Source organism: Hevea brasiliensis, chromosome 4, assembly GCF_030052815.1.
Source record: "Hevea brasiliensis isolate MT/VB/25A 57/8 chromosome 4, ASM3005281v1, whole genome shotgun sequence".
Taxonomy (NCBI): domain Eukaryota; kingdom Viridiplantae; phylum Streptophyta; class Magnoliopsida; order Malpighiales; family Euphorbiaceae; genus Hevea; species Hevea brasiliensis.
The window spans coordinates 15924357-15940749 of NC_079496.1; the positions used below are offsets into that span (position 1 = coordinate 15924357).

At 31.5% G+C, this 16393-nt stretch overlaps 4 protein-coding genes across 4 annotated transcripts; all 4 read left to right on the top strand.

The window, feature by feature from the left end:
- The first annotated feature begins 982 nt into the window (after positions 1-982).
- On the top strand, positions 983-1575 carry LOC131169025 (uncharacterized). Its single transcript, XM_058146416.1, has one exon. It carries the CDS (start codon positions 1145-1147, stop codon positions 1442-1444), a length of 300 nt encoding a protein of 99 aa, XP_058002399.1. The 5' UTR covers positions 983-1144; the 3' UTR covers positions 1445-1575.
- Positions 1576-6309: 4734 nt separating this feature from the next.
- LOC131179239 (diacylglycerol kinase 5-like) lies at positions 6310-9580 on the top strand. Its single transcript, XM_058145432.1, has 6 exons — positions 6310-6545; positions 7514-7581; positions 7947-8021; positions 8421-8508; positions 8674-8790; positions 9096-9580. The coding sequence occupies exons 1-6, from the start codon at positions 6465-6467 to the stop codon at positions 9426-9428; spliced, it is 762 nt and encodes a 253-aa protein (XP_058001415.1). The 5' UTR covers positions 6310-6464; the 3' UTR covers positions 9429-9580.
- A 2048-nt stretch (positions 9581-11628) lies between these two features.
- On the top strand, positions 11629-12113 carry LOC131179538 (uncharacterized). The gene has a single exon (XM_058146417.1). It carries the CDS (start codon positions 11788-11790, stop codon positions 12043-12045), a length of 258 nt encoding a protein of 85 aa, XP_058002400.1. The 5' UTR covers positions 11629-11787; the 3' UTR covers positions 12046-12113.
- Positions 12114-15598: 3485 nt separating this feature from the next.
- On the top strand, positions 15599-16153 carry LOC110638500 (uncharacterized). The gene has a single exon (XM_021789080.2). The coding sequence runs from the start codon at positions 15622-15624 to the stop codon at positions 16045-16047; it is 426 nt and encodes a 141-aa protein (XP_021644772.2). The 5' UTR covers positions 15599-15621; the 3' UTR covers positions 16048-16153.
- Positions 16154-16393: the final 240 nt, after the last annotated feature.

The window sequence follows — 16393 nt, forward strand, 5'->3', positions numbered from 1 at the left end:
GTAATATGAGTTCTCTTGGGTGTAATTGACTTTATGGATAGTATAATTATGTTTACTTTATTTTATTTACAATTTACACGCTTTCGCAGTGCATAACATAATCAAAATTGCCACAAAACTAAAAGATTATTGTGCATTCATAGTTAAAAATACTATTTAATCATGATGCATATAAATTGCTATTAATCTCAAATTATATTAATTAATGATTTTACTAGGTAAAAAGCATATGCTTCTCATTTGTCAATCAATTATCTCTTTCAAAGGAAACTAAGAGATAGTAATAGGTAGACAACTAATATTTTAAATACTTAAATTTATTTTAAACTCTAGCCAAATTCATCTTAAAATATTTAAATCTGATTATTATTATTTGATTAATACTTAATTCATTTATTTTTATATATTTTAATTAATAATCTTTAGAAAAATATATTTTTTATTTATAATTTATATTTTAAAATTTAATAATTCAATAAAAATAGTTAAATTTTATTTATTTAAAATAATATATAAAGTTATATAAATATTATCATAAAAAATATATTTTATATTTAATTAATTATTTATGTAAATAAATTCAAATAATATAAAATTTAAACTCAATTTAAATTTAATATAAATATTATTTTTAAAATTTAAATTTAATTATATATTATCTGAATCTAATTTTATAAAATTTATCAAATCAGATGCCTAAAAGACACTTACATGTTGTCATCTTAAGGAAGCCTAGCAAAAAAAATGAAGTATTCATAGCCAAAGCAAGGACAGTAATGTACAGCATTTAAATTGATAACTAAAATTATTTGGGCCATTTGTTTTATTGAAATATCTGTGATTTAAATTTTCTTAATAAAATATAACAGTTTAGGAAAACACACTTTTCACGTTGATTAAATAATTTATTCCCATTGTGTCCCTGGTTGGAATAATATAATGGTATCACATCCTCAAAAAAACAAAAAAAGAAGAAAGAGCTTCGAGAAAACCAAGTGTGGCATTTGTTATGAAGAACCCATTGATTCTTTTCCCCCTTTAGCTGCCACTGGTTTTTGACTCTCTATCCCACCATATAGAGATCCACCGACCCCTTTCTCTACCTCAACCCATCTACACTTCTACGCGCAAGTATACAGAAACTATGACACCTACAAGGAAAGCTTGGGTTGTGGCTGCCGCTATTGGTGCTGTGGAAGCACTCAAAGATCAAGGTATTTGCAGGTGGAATTACACTGTAAGGTCTATACAACAAAATGCCAAGAACAATATTAGGTCGTTTGCCCAAGCCAAGATGCCTTCTTCTTCTTCTGGTTCTGGGTCTTCATCAACAACAGCAGCAAATGGGAGTAGGAATGCTAAAAGTAGGTTGAAGAGAAGGGAGGCTTCTTTGGAGAAAGCAATGACTTTGAGCTGCTGGGGACCCAGCACTGCAAGATTTTAGTGGCCATATTCAAATTGAATTTATGGTATCCGTTAATTGATTTTCTAGTAACGATTATCAATTTTGATCAGGTCATCATGCATAATGAAAGAAATTATATATCCTAGTGGGATTCTGTGTGTTAATCAACGAAGCAGAGAATATGTTTCTTGATTTCTGGTTTGTCACAAATATCTTGTATGTTAGACGGCAAAGAGAAAGAATTATCATATTGTTAAAATACAAAAAATAAAAGAAATAAAAAGATATATAGATATATAATGGTATTTGGCATGTATGTGTGCGAAATAAAATAATTAATTATTTTATTTTTATTTTTATAAATAAATTACAAATGGATATATTTGTTAATAAATAGATATATTTGTTAATAAACAGATATATTTATTACACACGAACGGTTACAACTGTTGGGAGATGTGTCTTTTAATAAATGAATATAGTCACATCTATTAGAAAATATGTCAATTTAAAACAAACAGTCATGTTTGTTGAAAATAGATAAATGTGTCTGTTTAGAAAATACGACATGACTTTTCATTATCTATAAATATGGATGAGCCTTTCAATTCAGATATATATTACTTCTATTTTTTCTTCTTCTTCTTCTTCTTCTCTTCTAGTCTATTTAAATTTGGTTTGTATAAAAAGTTTCTAAGGGAAATCTCCAAGAGTTATTGTATGCAGATTTCAGGTTTTGTTGTATCATCTAGGTATATTGCTATAACCTTGCAGCAATTTAGTAAAATTAATTAATACCTTAAATATGGTGATTCATCCTACTTCAAAGCTTATTCTACACCCACTGCCTTAACAATTTTAGGGTATTAAATGCAATGGAGTCCAAGGATGTTTTCGTGATAAATCAAGAGTTCGTGAAATTGGATCGTTTTGATGGGACAAACTATGTTCGCTGGAATGACAAGATGCCATTCTTATTTACTGCATTGAAAATTTCTTATATACTCAATCCAAGTTTGCCTACCATTTCGCCACCAACACCAGAAGATTCTGAATAAGTGAAAGTAAAATAGGAAAAATGTGAAGAAGATGAATTGTTGTGCATATGTCATATTTTTAACAACTTTTCATATAGGCTATATGATCTATTTACTTCTATCAAGTCTCCAATGGAAATCTAGAAATCACTAGAGTTTAAATACAACTCAGAAAAATAAGGTATGGATAAAATCTCATCATGAAATATTTTGAATTCCAAATGATTGATAATATGTTTGTTATGGATCAAGTCCATGAGTTACTTGTCCTTATTTCAAAACTTAAAGATTTGAAAGTGATAGTTCCTGAATCATTGCAAGTACGAGGAATGATAGCAAAACTTCTTGCTAGTTAGAATGATTATAGGAAGAAAAACTTCTTCCTAGTTAGAATGATTATAGGAAGAAATTATTGTATACCACAGAAGATTTTTCTCTTGAACAGATTCAGAAATACTTGCACATTAAAGAAGAAACAAGAAATCGACATAAGAAAATTGTATCTGAATCTACCACAAAAGTTAAATTTATGCAAGAAGGTCAAAATTTTCAAAAGAAAAATTTTGGAAATAAAAGAAATTTTTCTGAAGTAGCAGACAATAGTACTAGTTATGGCAGCAATAGCAAATCAAAGAAAGGAAAAACTTGTTAAATTGTGGCAAGAAAGGGCATTACAAACATGAATGCAAATTTCTAAAGAAACATAAAAAAAAAATACGAATAATAGTGCTCAAAATTCCAATAAAGCAAATATAGTTGAACAAACTACTGAACTGATTGCAATGATATCAAATTTGCATATTGGAATTGTCACGACCTGATTCCACTGGCCAGACCGACACTATGACCTAGGCTGGCATAAAGCCCCTGAGGCCCGTAGTAAGCCTCACTATTCCTAAACCCATAACCAGAATCAAAATTAAGGCCCAATAGGCAAATAAAATAAAATAAAATCTTATAAATTTACTTGGACCAACCTAAACTGATAACTAAAAAAAAAAAAAAAACTAGGGGAGATACCCATCATGCACAAATCAATTAATCTCCATTAGTTAATATAATACATAATACATTGATATCACATCGGAGTTCTTATAGTTAACTAAACAGATAAAAAAATAAAAACTATAAAAAAAAAATATTAACTAAGAGGCACCACAACCTGCGAATAAAAATGTAGGTTAGACCCGAAAATAAACTTGCTCCTCTTGCAATCTAAGGAAAAATATATGAACAGAAATGAGCATTCAACTCAATGAGTATAAATATTTATTATAATTATAATTTCTATAGCTATCTAAGACTGATGCATTTCTAAGTATGAAATGTACATCGAGCACTTATATCAAGCAAATCATCTAATTTTCACACAAGAATATACTTTGGGTGCTCACATACCAAGTGTATTACATCAGTACATAAATAGGGGAGCTGATCCCCTATATAACTCTTTCAATCCAAATCCTGCCTGTGAGCTCAACTCAACCCAGACTTTCATTTAAAACCAAGTGTGGGAACCAGCGAGTTCAACTCAAAGCCGTGCCTAACCCCGACTTTCCATATTCATAAGGACTAGGTTCCAACAAAACTAGCTCAAGCCGCATCTACTCGTCCAATCCATATCCATATATATACCATATATGAGTAATAAATCTTGTAATAGCCCAATCCTTCTCTAGTCAGTATTGTTCGTTTTGGCCCGTGGGCCTCACGGATTTGTCCCTTGAGAGGTTTTATTCCCAAAAGCGTGCTAACCAGATCAGGAAGGCTCCCACATATATGGCCCAAATCTTTCCTTCCTGTTTTGGATGTGGGACACGAAGTCCACTCCAGTGCATAGCTGGTTGAACGAGCACGTCCCAACCCTATCCCTGGGTCGTGACAAGCCCACCAGCTTTCGCCTGGTTCGTCCTCGCATCACACACCGTACTAGAGGGAACTAGGCTTTGATACCAAATTGTAATAGCCTAATCCTTCTCCAGTCAGTATTGTCAGCTTTGGCCCGTGGGCCTCACGGATTTGTCCCTTGGGAGGTTTCATTCCCAAAAGCGCACTAACCAGATCAGGAAGGCTCCCACATATATGGCCCAAATCTTTCGTTCCTGTTTCGGATGTGGGATACAAAGTCCACTCCAGTGCGTAGCTGGTTGAACGAGCACGTCCCAACCCCATCCCTAGGTAGTGACACATCTAGCCCCAAATTATCGTCAGGGCAACAATCACAAATAAATAATAATTAATTAAATATGCAATAACCAAAATACCCCTAATATATATACTATTTATGTGTACAATTAAATATTTTATGAAATGCATGAGCATGCCAGATATATAATTAATATTAAAATTACAAAAATAATCAATATCTAACTCACAGATTGGTCAACCCAATTGCAGTGAGTCTGACTGGAGAGAAGAAAGGCAAATTGACATCGATCACCTATACAGATACACTGACCTCTATCAATTTATTGACAGAATTAACTAATTAATTTAATTAAAGAATCAAGAATAATTCCTAAGGTTTTGATATGTATACTCAACTCAACTAAGTCTTTATCCAAAAAATTTGGAGTCGGCTATATGGATTCGCTTTCTCCACTCTAAACGATTTTGGGTTAAATCCTCAGAAATATGTAATGTTTCTAGGTCATGTTGTACTAATCCCATCCAAGTCAATTTAGGTATACCCCTTTTTTTCTTTCTATCCTCTAACCTAATGTGCTCTACTTGTCTAACTGGAGCCTCTGTATGTCTACGATTCATATGACCAAACCGCCTCAATCTCCCTTCTCTCAACTTATCCTCAATTGGCACCACTCCTACCTTTTCTCTAATACTCTCATTACGGACTTTATCTAGTCTAGTATAGCCACTCATTCACCTTAATATTCTCATCTTTGCAACTCTTATCTTAAACGCATACGACTCCTTCAGTGCCCAACACTCACTACCATAAAATATAGCCAGTCGTATGGCTGTACGGTAAAATTTTCTTTTCAACTTATTGGGAATCTTGCGATCACATAAAACTCCCGTTGCACGTCTCCACTTCAACCATCCGGCTTTAATCCTATGACTAACATCCTTCTCACATCCCCCATCTACTTGAAGGACTGAGCCGAGATATTTAAAGTGATTACTTTGGGACAGTACCACTCCATCCAAACTAACTCCTTCCCTATCACCAGTTTGGCCTTCACTGAACTTGCAATGCATGTATTCTGTCTTCGTTCTACTTAACTTAAAGCCCTTTGACTCTAGAGTACTTCTCCAAAACTCTTCTATTGACTCCTTCTCGCGTCTTATCTATCAGAACAATATCATCTGCAAACATCATGCACCAAGGAATACTCTCTTGTATATGTTTCGTCAATTCATCTAAAACTAATGTAAAAAGGTAAGAGCTTATAGCTGATCCTTGGTGTAATCCAATTGAGATTGGAAAATCTCTTGTGTCCCCTTCAACTGTGCGCACAATAGTAGTTGCTCCTTCATACATATCTTTCAACACTTGTATGTATCTAATAGATACCCTCTTTTGTTCTAACATACTCCATAAGACATCTCTTGGAACACTATTATAGATGTATACCATAATTTATGAATTGCTAAGGATGTAGGGCAGCTTTGGACAGTACTACCTTTGTTAGATTTATGGTGGTAAGGCTTGAAATTACTAATTAGGAATTTTGAAATTCGCTAGAGGCTGGTTATTATAGTTTTCATGAGTAAAATAAAGAAGAAAGGCAAAGAAAGAACTAAGAATATTTAGCTAGGTAGCTCTCTCATGGACAACAAAGAGTTAATTAAGTTTTTGTATTTATAAATCAAAGTTTTTTCACAGTTATATGTATGACTTATGGTGCTGAAAAAGAAAACGGAGAAATCAATATTATTTTCCAACACTAGCATTCTTCAGCAACAGGCAAAGGTTGACATTGATTCTTGCTTGTAGAAACTGGTATTGTTTTATTCTTCTTGCCAACTTTCTTGAGTGATATGTTATATATTGTATAGGAATGGATGCTCAAGTATCATATGCCTTTCACTCTGAGAGGAAGCTACATCCAGAGAAATTTAAAAACCAATTAGTAAACCAGGTATCATACCAAATGTTTAATATTATGCATTTTTGGTAGGCAAGATTAGAACTTGACATGATCTTTCCCTTTTTTTATCTTTGTTTTAGTTCTTTTTGCTGGTTCTGTTTGAAAATTGGTTTAGACATATTTAATGAAGCTAAATGTTAATGATGACTTGAAGGATCCTCTTGCTAATTTTATTCAAGCCTCCACCCACATGCAAAAATAACATAGTAGTACTCTTAACTCTTAAGCAGTTCACATTGAGCTAACACGACTATCCTTAATTCTCTTTCTTTTTGAGTAATCATTAAGAAGTATGATGGATGCTAAAGTAGCAATCATTGTAAAGAACACAGGATTGTAGTAATTGTTGTGATGTCACAACAAATTTTTTGAGATGGATTGTTGTCAGATACCTCATGATGGACAAGTGGAGTTGGAGGAGATGGGGCAGTTAACTGGATTTTTAAAACTTGGTAGAATCAATAATCATTTTCGGAGGAGTTACTATCTAGAGGAGTGTTTGGAGGGGGAGGGAGGGTGTGTTTCTATAAATTTCCAATCTTTGGATTCATTTTATTTCGTCTTAGTTATACAATCGAGTCCTTTAGAAGTTGGTTTGGGAAATGAGAGGGGGAAAAACTATTGCCACAGTAAACTAGTTAAACTTTTCATACTAAATATGTACATTTGTTGGTCCATCTTCAAAAAGTGACAATGAATGCAACATTTATTTGCATGCAATAACCAACATTTCATGGCATAATTAGCACATGTAAATATTAGTCATGGTCCTTCCCTACCTATCTCTTGGATCCATTATCAATTTTATTTTGCATAAATCTACTAATCTCAATTTTTTTTTACACTGTATGTGTATCTGATAATTTTCCTTGATTAAATCCCTGTCCAAATCATATTACTTATTGCTGGTTTTTTACTTTATTATTATTATTATTTTTTGTCTTTTCTTTTGGGATTAGAGTACTTATTTAAAGCTTGGATGTACTCAAGGATGGTTTTCTGCCTCTCTTCTTCATTCTTTTTCACGGTGAGTCTCTTGTTATTGTTGAAAGATTCTTCGACAAGCATATTCACTTGTCTTTTTCCACTCTGTCTACTGTAGTTAATCGTATAGTTTCTAGGAAGCAGCTCTTGCTAATCCCAAAATTAGATGGATTTTTAATCTGGTGGTTTAGTATATACAATGCCGAACTTAGCTGAATCCCAAATAAATGGGATCAGACATATGACTTGTCCCATTCCACTTTATCCAAGCTATAAGTTGGTAAATGTTATCAGTTGAAAGAATTGGGTGCTTAGTTTTAAATTTTTGTTCATTTTTCCCAGTGTTCTTATTTACTGGCTTTGTGTTGGCTTGTCTATGTCTTTGAGAATGACTTGATATCTATGCAGGAACATAGCACAGCTTACAAGGGTTAAAGTCATGAAAAGCAAAGGCCAATGGGAGGACCTTAACATTCCTAGCAGGTGACATGTGTTGGTCTTTATGCAGTGCACTGTCTTTTCACCCGTCACCCTCTTCAGTTAGTAGTATTAATTGTGCAATTGAATGCTTTGATAAAGGAACTACACAGTTCTTATGCAACTTAATCAATTTCTGTGGTAGATAGGGAACAAGAACACTATTTATGTACTTTTGGAGAATTAAATGGGACATAACATTTTGGGAATGAGATGCTAAAAATGCACATTATCAAAATAATTGTCAACTATTGCCTTTTAAGTCGCTGGCTGAGCATAGTAATGGTTCATTCAGAGGTTTGATACTTTTCAATAACTTCAAATTTGAATTTGATTTCTTGTGTTAACTGCATTTTTCCATGATCAGTTGCATCATTTCTCTGATACTTTGTCTTTAATATACAGCATCAGGTCCATTGTTTGCCTCAACTTGCCCAGTTTTTCTGGTGGACTCAATCCTTGGGGAAAGCCCAATGGGAAGAAATTGCGTGATGTTAGCTCTCTCTCTCTCTCTCTCTCTCTCTCTCTCTCTACACATATTTATAACACAAATTTTGTGTGTGCATACACTTAATAAGATTGTTGTCTCCCATTCCCAATCAGATCACTTTTTAACAATACATTTTTCTGAATGACTAGATAAATCTTTCTTTTACAGCGGGACTTCACCCCTCCCTACGTAGATGATGGCCTTATTGAAGTTGTTGGTTTTAGGAATGCCTGGCATGGGCTTTTACTGCTTGCTCCAAGTGGACATGGGACTCGTCTTGCACAGGTATGAAATGAAAATTTTTTTTGCAGTTTTATAGTTTTTAAACACCCGCAGCTTAACCCTTTTTTTCCTTGTCCTTTTGAGTCAGAGATTTTTTGGCTTAACTGGGTCCTAGGTGAAGGGAGTTTAGAATTTCTGTAGTACAAACATATCACAAATCTGTCCTGAACCAATTAGAGTTAAAATAAATCTGAAATTCTGAAACGCATATGTGCTGATGAGAAATTTTACTCATCATTTTAACAGCAACACTCTCTCATATCACATTTATGACAAGCTGACTTTTTTGCTCACTCTATTACATGTAGGCAAGTAGAATTCGTTTTGAGTTCTGTAAGGGTGCAGCTGACCACACATTCATGAGAATTGATGGAGAACCTTGGAAACAACCACTCCCAGCTGATGATGATACAGTTGTTGTGGAAATTTCTTATCATAACCAAGTGACAATGCTGGCCACCACATCATGCCGATCCAGAAGTATACATGATCCAGCTTCACCTATCAATGGTCATGATGATGAAGAGGACAATACTGATGAAGAAGATGAATCTGCTGAAGATTGGGAAGAACGAAGGAAGTTTGGAGCGGCTGACACTTTCAAATTTCCAGATGATTTTGATATATCTCAACTTAGTTGAGCTCTAAACATATTATCCTGTAGCGTATTGCTTTGGCTATGGTTGGTTATGTCTACTGTGGCCAGCAGAACTAATATCCATTTCCAATGTACAGCCCCGTATCCACCTCATTATTATGGTTTCAGTAAAAAATTTTGAGCAATTTTGCTGCAGATTTTGTACCAGAACTCAATTACCCTGCATGAGTGCATGGACTGTATGTTGAATTGATGCTTAAAGGACTGCATGAATAAGGTGAAGGCTAATAATTTGGATGCAAGTCCAAGCACAATAATTGAATAGCTGCCAATATGAGTTGCTAAGAAGTAAGAACTGCATTAAGTGGCCAGAAAGTAATGGCCAATCTTGGTGTATGGGAAATGAAGATGTCAAGTGATGTGTCAGTCGGCTGTATTAATACCATTTGATATTAATAACGAGAGAAACAAGCCATCTGAACTGAACTCATTTTGGAAAGTATGGAGATGAATCGGCTGTGTTACGGAGTAAGAGTTTATTACACCAAACTCAAGGCAACTAAACTTCTACAGGAGGCTATTTCTGTGGGTTGCATCCTGGCATGAAAGGGGAAAAAAAATCTCACTTTCAACCTGTTTGGTTAAATTTAGAAACTCAATTTTAGGACATCCAAGCCCACGTTTTGGAAAAGCAGCATGTTTCATGCAAATGACATTTTCAAGGATGACCAAGCAGCAGATTTTAGTTTCATGTGTACAAAAATATCCTTCACCATTTCACATAATTTCATTTAAACCAATATATAAGACACTTCTTTTCATTTCCACGTCAATAAATTATTTTTTTTAGAAATTCAATATAATATTAATTTTTAATAATTATATTATAAATATTTGTGAAAAATTTATTGGTGTTTATTAATATTTCACCGATTTAAAACTTTTAAATTTAAATACATTTTATTATGTAAATTGAATATAATTATTAAAAATCTAATAGGAATAAAATAAATGATTAATAGTTAGTAAGTTCAAATAATATGTTTACAGTTGCTGCCTTTTTTGGTCATTTTGTTCGTAACAAACAATTTTTTTTACCCAACAATAATTTTTTTATTTTATTACCAATAGATAAATTATTTTTTAGAATAGTAATTTTGTGATTAATACCTTTCAAAGTAACGATAGTAAAATTCAACAATAATGTTAAATAGGCTCTAAATTTTTAATTTGTAATAAATACATAAATTAAAAATAGACTTAGTGAAAAATAAGGCTTTGTTTGAATTGAAAGTGTGGACAAAAGAAGAAAAAAAAATTAGGAAAATAAAATGGGATAATTATTTTTTTTTAAAGATGAGAAAATAAAATAAAAAAGGAAAGGAGAATAAATTATTTTTTTTTAATTATTTTCTCTCTCATTTAAGGAAAAAATTAGTAAAAAATAGAAAAAATTGTATCAAAAGAAAAAGAATAAAATATATATAATTTTGAAAAAGTATACAAAATTCTTATGACATGATTTAACATATAACGGATTATATTTTATTTTTTTGTCAATTTAATATTGTGTGTTGTATTAAAAAAAATAGAGAAAATTGTATCCAAAGAAAAAGAATAAAATATATATATATTTTTTTGAAAAAGTGTACAAAATTCTTATGACAAGATTTAACATATAAGGGATTATATTTTATTTTTTTGTCAATTTGATATTGTGTGTTGAATTTGCTTAACAAACGTAGTATAAATTATAATTTTCTATTGAATAACACTAACATGGTAGATGTATTAGACATGATACTAATAAGAAATAATCGCTTTTTTATAAGAAAAGAGAAAAAAAAAAAGACTTTCTTTTATCATTTTCTTTTCAATTTAAAAAAAATAAATACATAAACAGAGAAAAGTATATCCAAATAAAAAGAATATATATAAATATATATATTTTCCTTCCTTTCTTATCATGTATGCAGAATGTAAGAAACCCATTTTCTTTTTATATGACAAGGTGCTCAAACTTTAGAATAAGAACAAACAACAATTTGCAAATCCTACCCCACCATTCATCACCATTATTTTATCTCTTTGTTTATTTGTAGTTCACTAATGTCTCCCTCTCTCTCTCTCTCTCAGCTGTCCCCATTCAATGATAGTGGAAGCTTGTTTTAGAAATACCACTGCTTAAAACTATTGGCTTGCCTAAACTATTGGTGAAACCATCACTGCTTATTAATTTATTTCACTACCTTTTCCCTATATATATATATTGTATGAGAACTCTTCCCATATGCCACACCAGAACCGCAAGGCAAGATATCAGTCTCTTTTCCTAGCTACTAAACATTTCACATCAAACCAGTTTCAGTTCTCTGTTCCAGTCCATAGTTTACAAGATAAAAATGAGTTCTACAAGCAGAGCTTGGATGGTAGCAGCAAGTATAGGAGTAGTAGAGTCACTGAAAGATCAAGGATTGTGCAGATGGAACTATGCACTGAGGTCACTTCAACAACATGCCAAGAACAATATCAGATCATATTCTCAGCAGCCTAAAAAATTGCTTTCTGCTGCTTCGAAGAAGCTGAGAGATGAGAAGTTGAAACAATCTGAGGAGTCTCTCAGAACAGTTATGTATTTGAGCTGTTGGGGTCCTAATTGAACCCTCACACTTGTTAATGTAGTGCCAGTTTTGCATTGAATGTATATATAACTGCCTTTCATTATTTATATGTGTGTTCCTTCAGCCCATTTATGTCTGCAATTTCAGTCTTGGATTGTTTGAGGATTCATGAAATTTCGAACATTTTTTTCTTAAATTGCATTATAAGCTAACCAGTCTATCACTGGTTTTGAATTTTTTTTTTTTCCTCCCTACATGTGGTGGAAAGATCAAGATAAACTACAAGTGCAACCTCTAATTTGTGCATAATATTGTTCTTTCCATGCTAATAAATTATTATTTACTTTACTGAATGAACTGTTCAGTAACCATAAATATTTTAATTAATTCTATCTATTAAGGATAACCTTCATTTTAGTCAAATTTTCTTTAACCAAATTCCATCAGAATTCTAACAGAATTCTACATAAGTAGCTCAAATTCTCAAAATCAAATATGTCATCCTCTTTAATTAATATTGCCCACTATTCATTATCATATCAGTTCTAATTTGAACGTCAAAAAATCTTAACTTTCAAAAAAAATACCTCGATAAATCTCGAATTCATTTATTCTCTGCTTCACAGGTCCATAATCATCGATAATTTCGATCGACCGCAACACTTTATAACATATAATATGAAATTAAGCTTACAAAGTGGTCACAAGTTGCTCAACTTACCAGGTAATTTAAGCCAAGAATTAAGGGACCCTCCAAATAAATTAAGCAAATTAAATTAATTTTAGTTATTTAATATTTTGGATTTAATTTTGAGTTAATCAAGTCAACATATAATAGATTAATTTCAAATCAAAATTCTACCAGTTATCAGGTTATTTCTTAAATCATTTAAATTTATATCATTTCGAATTAAATATAAATTTAAATAGATCTAAATTAAATTGCCAAGTCAAAATAAATTTACCATTTCTAATTAATAAAACCTTACTTAACTGCCTGAGAAATTTGAAGGGGGGAGGAATTATTTTTTAAAATAATATTTCTATGTAATTCTTGCATAATCTTTGTTAAAACCTTTAATTTTTATATTGTGAGACCTAAATTAATAATTCTATTTAACATTAAACATTTTTGTGTATATTATCAAATTTACATTCACATTTCAAAATTTTCATCTAAATGCAATTTAAAAATATGAAAGGGAAATCTTAAAACTTAAACCCTAATAAAATAAAACCAAACTAATATACGTAATAGTTTAATCCAATGCTTAGACCATCCAAAGTATGTTTTCTAAATTATTTTTTGCCTTTATTTAAAATTTTTAGTTCTATTTTTACAAAAACAACGTACGTCAGCTCTTATGCTCTTGTCTATATCTAATATCCCAATGATTCCCTTATGTGTATAATACATGCTACAAGATAATTTTTTTGGATAAATACACTTTAGTATCATATTGCTTGCGTGCTTTTTTAATAAGAGTCTAAGGGATTTTATTTTAACACTTAAGGATTATGTTATAACGTCCTTAGCATTTAAAGCCGAAATTGTTAAATGACATTAATGTATGCTAACGTGATAAGTCTTTTTGTACTCTTAAACTGGCGTAACAAGTAGGCCCTATCTATTTTATTGTATGTATAGTCTGCTCTCATTTTTCCCAACTTGATACTAAATGAATGACATAATTATACAGTCAAATAGGTGGGATTTATTTAAAAGTATAAGGAAACTTGTCACGTCAGTATATATTGATACTGTTTAATAATTATATTCTTAAGTGCTAAATCACAGTAACACATGCTCTTAAATAAAATAAAATAAAATAAATCACAAACTCCTATTAATAAAATATGTAAACTACATGATATTAAAGTATACTTATCCCTAATTTTTTTTTATCAAAATCTAATTCATTATAAATTTAAGACACAAAATATATAATGGAATTCACTTATTAAATATAGAAATCTCTTATATTTTTATCTTAAATTCATAATAACTGAATCTAGGCAAGAATTCCCAATGCATCCATGTATATATATACAATGTGTCCACATCCGGAAGCATAGAGCTAAAAACAAATTAAGCATAAGGTTTTGGCGCATAAATAATTGGAGCCAGTTCCTAAACTATGGGTGATATTTCATATGCTATTTAATTAACCTTGCACAAGAATTCCAGAAGTCCTACGCCTATATGAAGAGGGAATTAAGGACCGTGGAACCTCTGTGCCTTTACACCATATATATTTCCTTTGGGCTGCCAGAAAAGCCATCAGAGGCATAGCCTGGTGGTGGCTAGTTGCACTGTAGAAGAAAGAAACATGAGCGTAACAAGAGGAGCTTGGATTGTGGCAGCTAGTATTGGCACAGTAGAGGTAATGAAAGACCAAGGAATTTGCAGATGGAATTATGTTATGGGATCTCTACAACAACGTGCCAGGAACAATATAAGATCCGTGGCTCAGCCCAGGATTTTCTACTCTTCTTCTTATTCTTCTTTGTCATCCAACACGACTTATAAGATGGGAGATACTAAGAAGAAATTTGAGAAAATTATGCATTTGGGCTGTTGGGGTCCCAATACAGTAAGGTTTTAATGTGGTAGATTTTAGGTTTTCTCATCTGAGGAAAGAAGGAAAAATAAAATTAAAAAAAAAAATAAAGTGTTATATAATAATAGTGTTTATTTTCTATGAAAAATGAATTTTTATTGGGTATATTGTAATATACTTAATTAATTTTCCATGTTTTTTTATATAGTTATGTAAAAAATTAAAAATAATATGTGAAAAATAAGATGGTCATGTGGCATGCATTCATCACTAAAAAAAATAATTATTTTCTAAATTTAAAAATAGGAGACTTACAATTTTGAGAATAAAAGTTTACATGTACCGAAAATATCTTATAATTTGCTCCAAAAACAGAACTATCAATAAGAAAATTTGAGTTTTTGTTTTTAAAATTTAATTGGAGGAAATTTGTAATTGGCATGTATGGAGCTAATAGGACTCTTCCATTCTTGGAAAGAAATATTTGTGGCTTTGGATTAATCGTACTTGAATATAGATAATAACGAAGTAAGGTCACCAATTTAGGGGGCCAAATATCATATATATTTATATTTATCATAAAAAAATATATTTTATATTTAATTAATTATTTATATAAATAAATTCAAATAATATAAAATTTAAATTAAATTTAAATTTAATATAAATATTATTTTTAAAATTTAAATTTAATTATATATTATCTGAATCTAATTTTATAAAATTAATCAATTCAGATGCCCAAAAGACACTAACCGGTTGTCACCTTAAGGAAGCCTAGCAAAAAAAATGAACTATTCATAGCCAAAGCAAGGACAGTAATGTACAGCATTTAAATTGATAACTAAAATTATTTGGGCCATTTGTTTTATTGAAATATCTTTGATTTAAATTTACTTAATAAAATATAACTGTTTAGGAAAACACACTTTTCACGTTGATTAAATAATTTATTCCCATTGTGTCCCTCGTTGGAATAATATAATGGTATCACATCCTCAAAAAAAACAAAAAAGAAGAAAGAGCTTCGAGAAAACAAAGTGTGGCATTTGTTATGAAGAATCCATTGATTCTTTTCCCCCTTAAGCTGCCACTGGTTTTTGACTCTCTATCCCACCATATAGAGATCCACCGACCCCTTTCTCTACCTCAACCCATCTACACTTCTACGCGCATGTATACAGAAACTATGACACCTACAAGGAAAGCTTGGGTTGTGGCTGCCGCTATTGGTGCTGTGGAAGCACTTAAAGATTGCAGGTGGAATTACACTGTAAGGTCTATACAACAAAATGCCAAGAACAATATTAGGTCGTTTGCCCAAGCCAAGATGCCTTCTTCTTCTTCTGGGTCTGGGTCTTCATCAACAACAGCAGCAAATGGAAGTAGGAATGCTAAAAGTAGGTTGAACGCAAGGGAGGCTTCTTTGGAGAAAGCAATGAGTTTGAGCTGCTGGGGGCCCACTACTACAAGATTTTAGTTGCCGTATTCAAATTGAATTTATGGTATCCGTTAATTAATTTTCTAGTAACGATTATCAATTTTGATCAGGTCATCATACATAATGAAAGAAATTATATATCCTAGTCGGATTCTGTGTGTTAATCAAAGAAGCAGAGAATATGTTTCTTCGATTTCTGGTTTGTCACAAATAACTTGTATGTTAGATAGTAAAGAGAAAGAATTCTCATATTGTTGAAATACAAGAAATAGAAGAAAAAAAAAGATATATAGATATATAATGATATTTGATATGTATGTGTGTGAAATAAAATAATTATCTTATTTTTACTTTTGTAAATAAATTACAAACAAATATGTTTGTT

What these genes read in the sequence shown, in the direction of transcription:
- LOC131169025 (XM_058146416.1), top strand. Translation starts at nt 1,145, where the DNA reads ATGACACCTACAAGGAAAGCTTGGGTTGTGGCTGCCGCTATTGGTGCT.
- LOC131179239 (XM_058145432.1), top strand. Translation starts at nt 6,465, where the DNA reads ATGGATGCTCAAGTATCATATGCCTTTCACTCTGAGAGGAAGCTACAT. An exon ending in ATGGGAAGAAATTGCGTGAT is followed by an intron (nt 8,509 to 8,673) that starts GTTAGCTCTCTC and finishes TTTCTTTTACAG; the next exon opens with CGGGACTTCACCCCTCCCTA. An exon ending in ATGGGACTCGTCTTGCACAG is followed by an intron (nt 8,791 to 9,095) that starts GTATGAAATGAA and finishes TATTACATGTAG; the next exon opens with GCAAGTAGAATTCGTTTTGA.
- LOC131179538 (XM_058146417.1), top strand. Translation starts at nt 11,788, where the DNA reads ATGAGTTCTACAAGCAGAGCTTGGATGGTAGCAGCAAGTATAGGAGTA.
- LOC110638500 (XM_021789080.2), top strand. Translation starts at nt 15,622, where the DNA reads ATGAAGAATCCATTGATTCTTTTCCCCCTTAAGCTGCCACTGGTTTTT.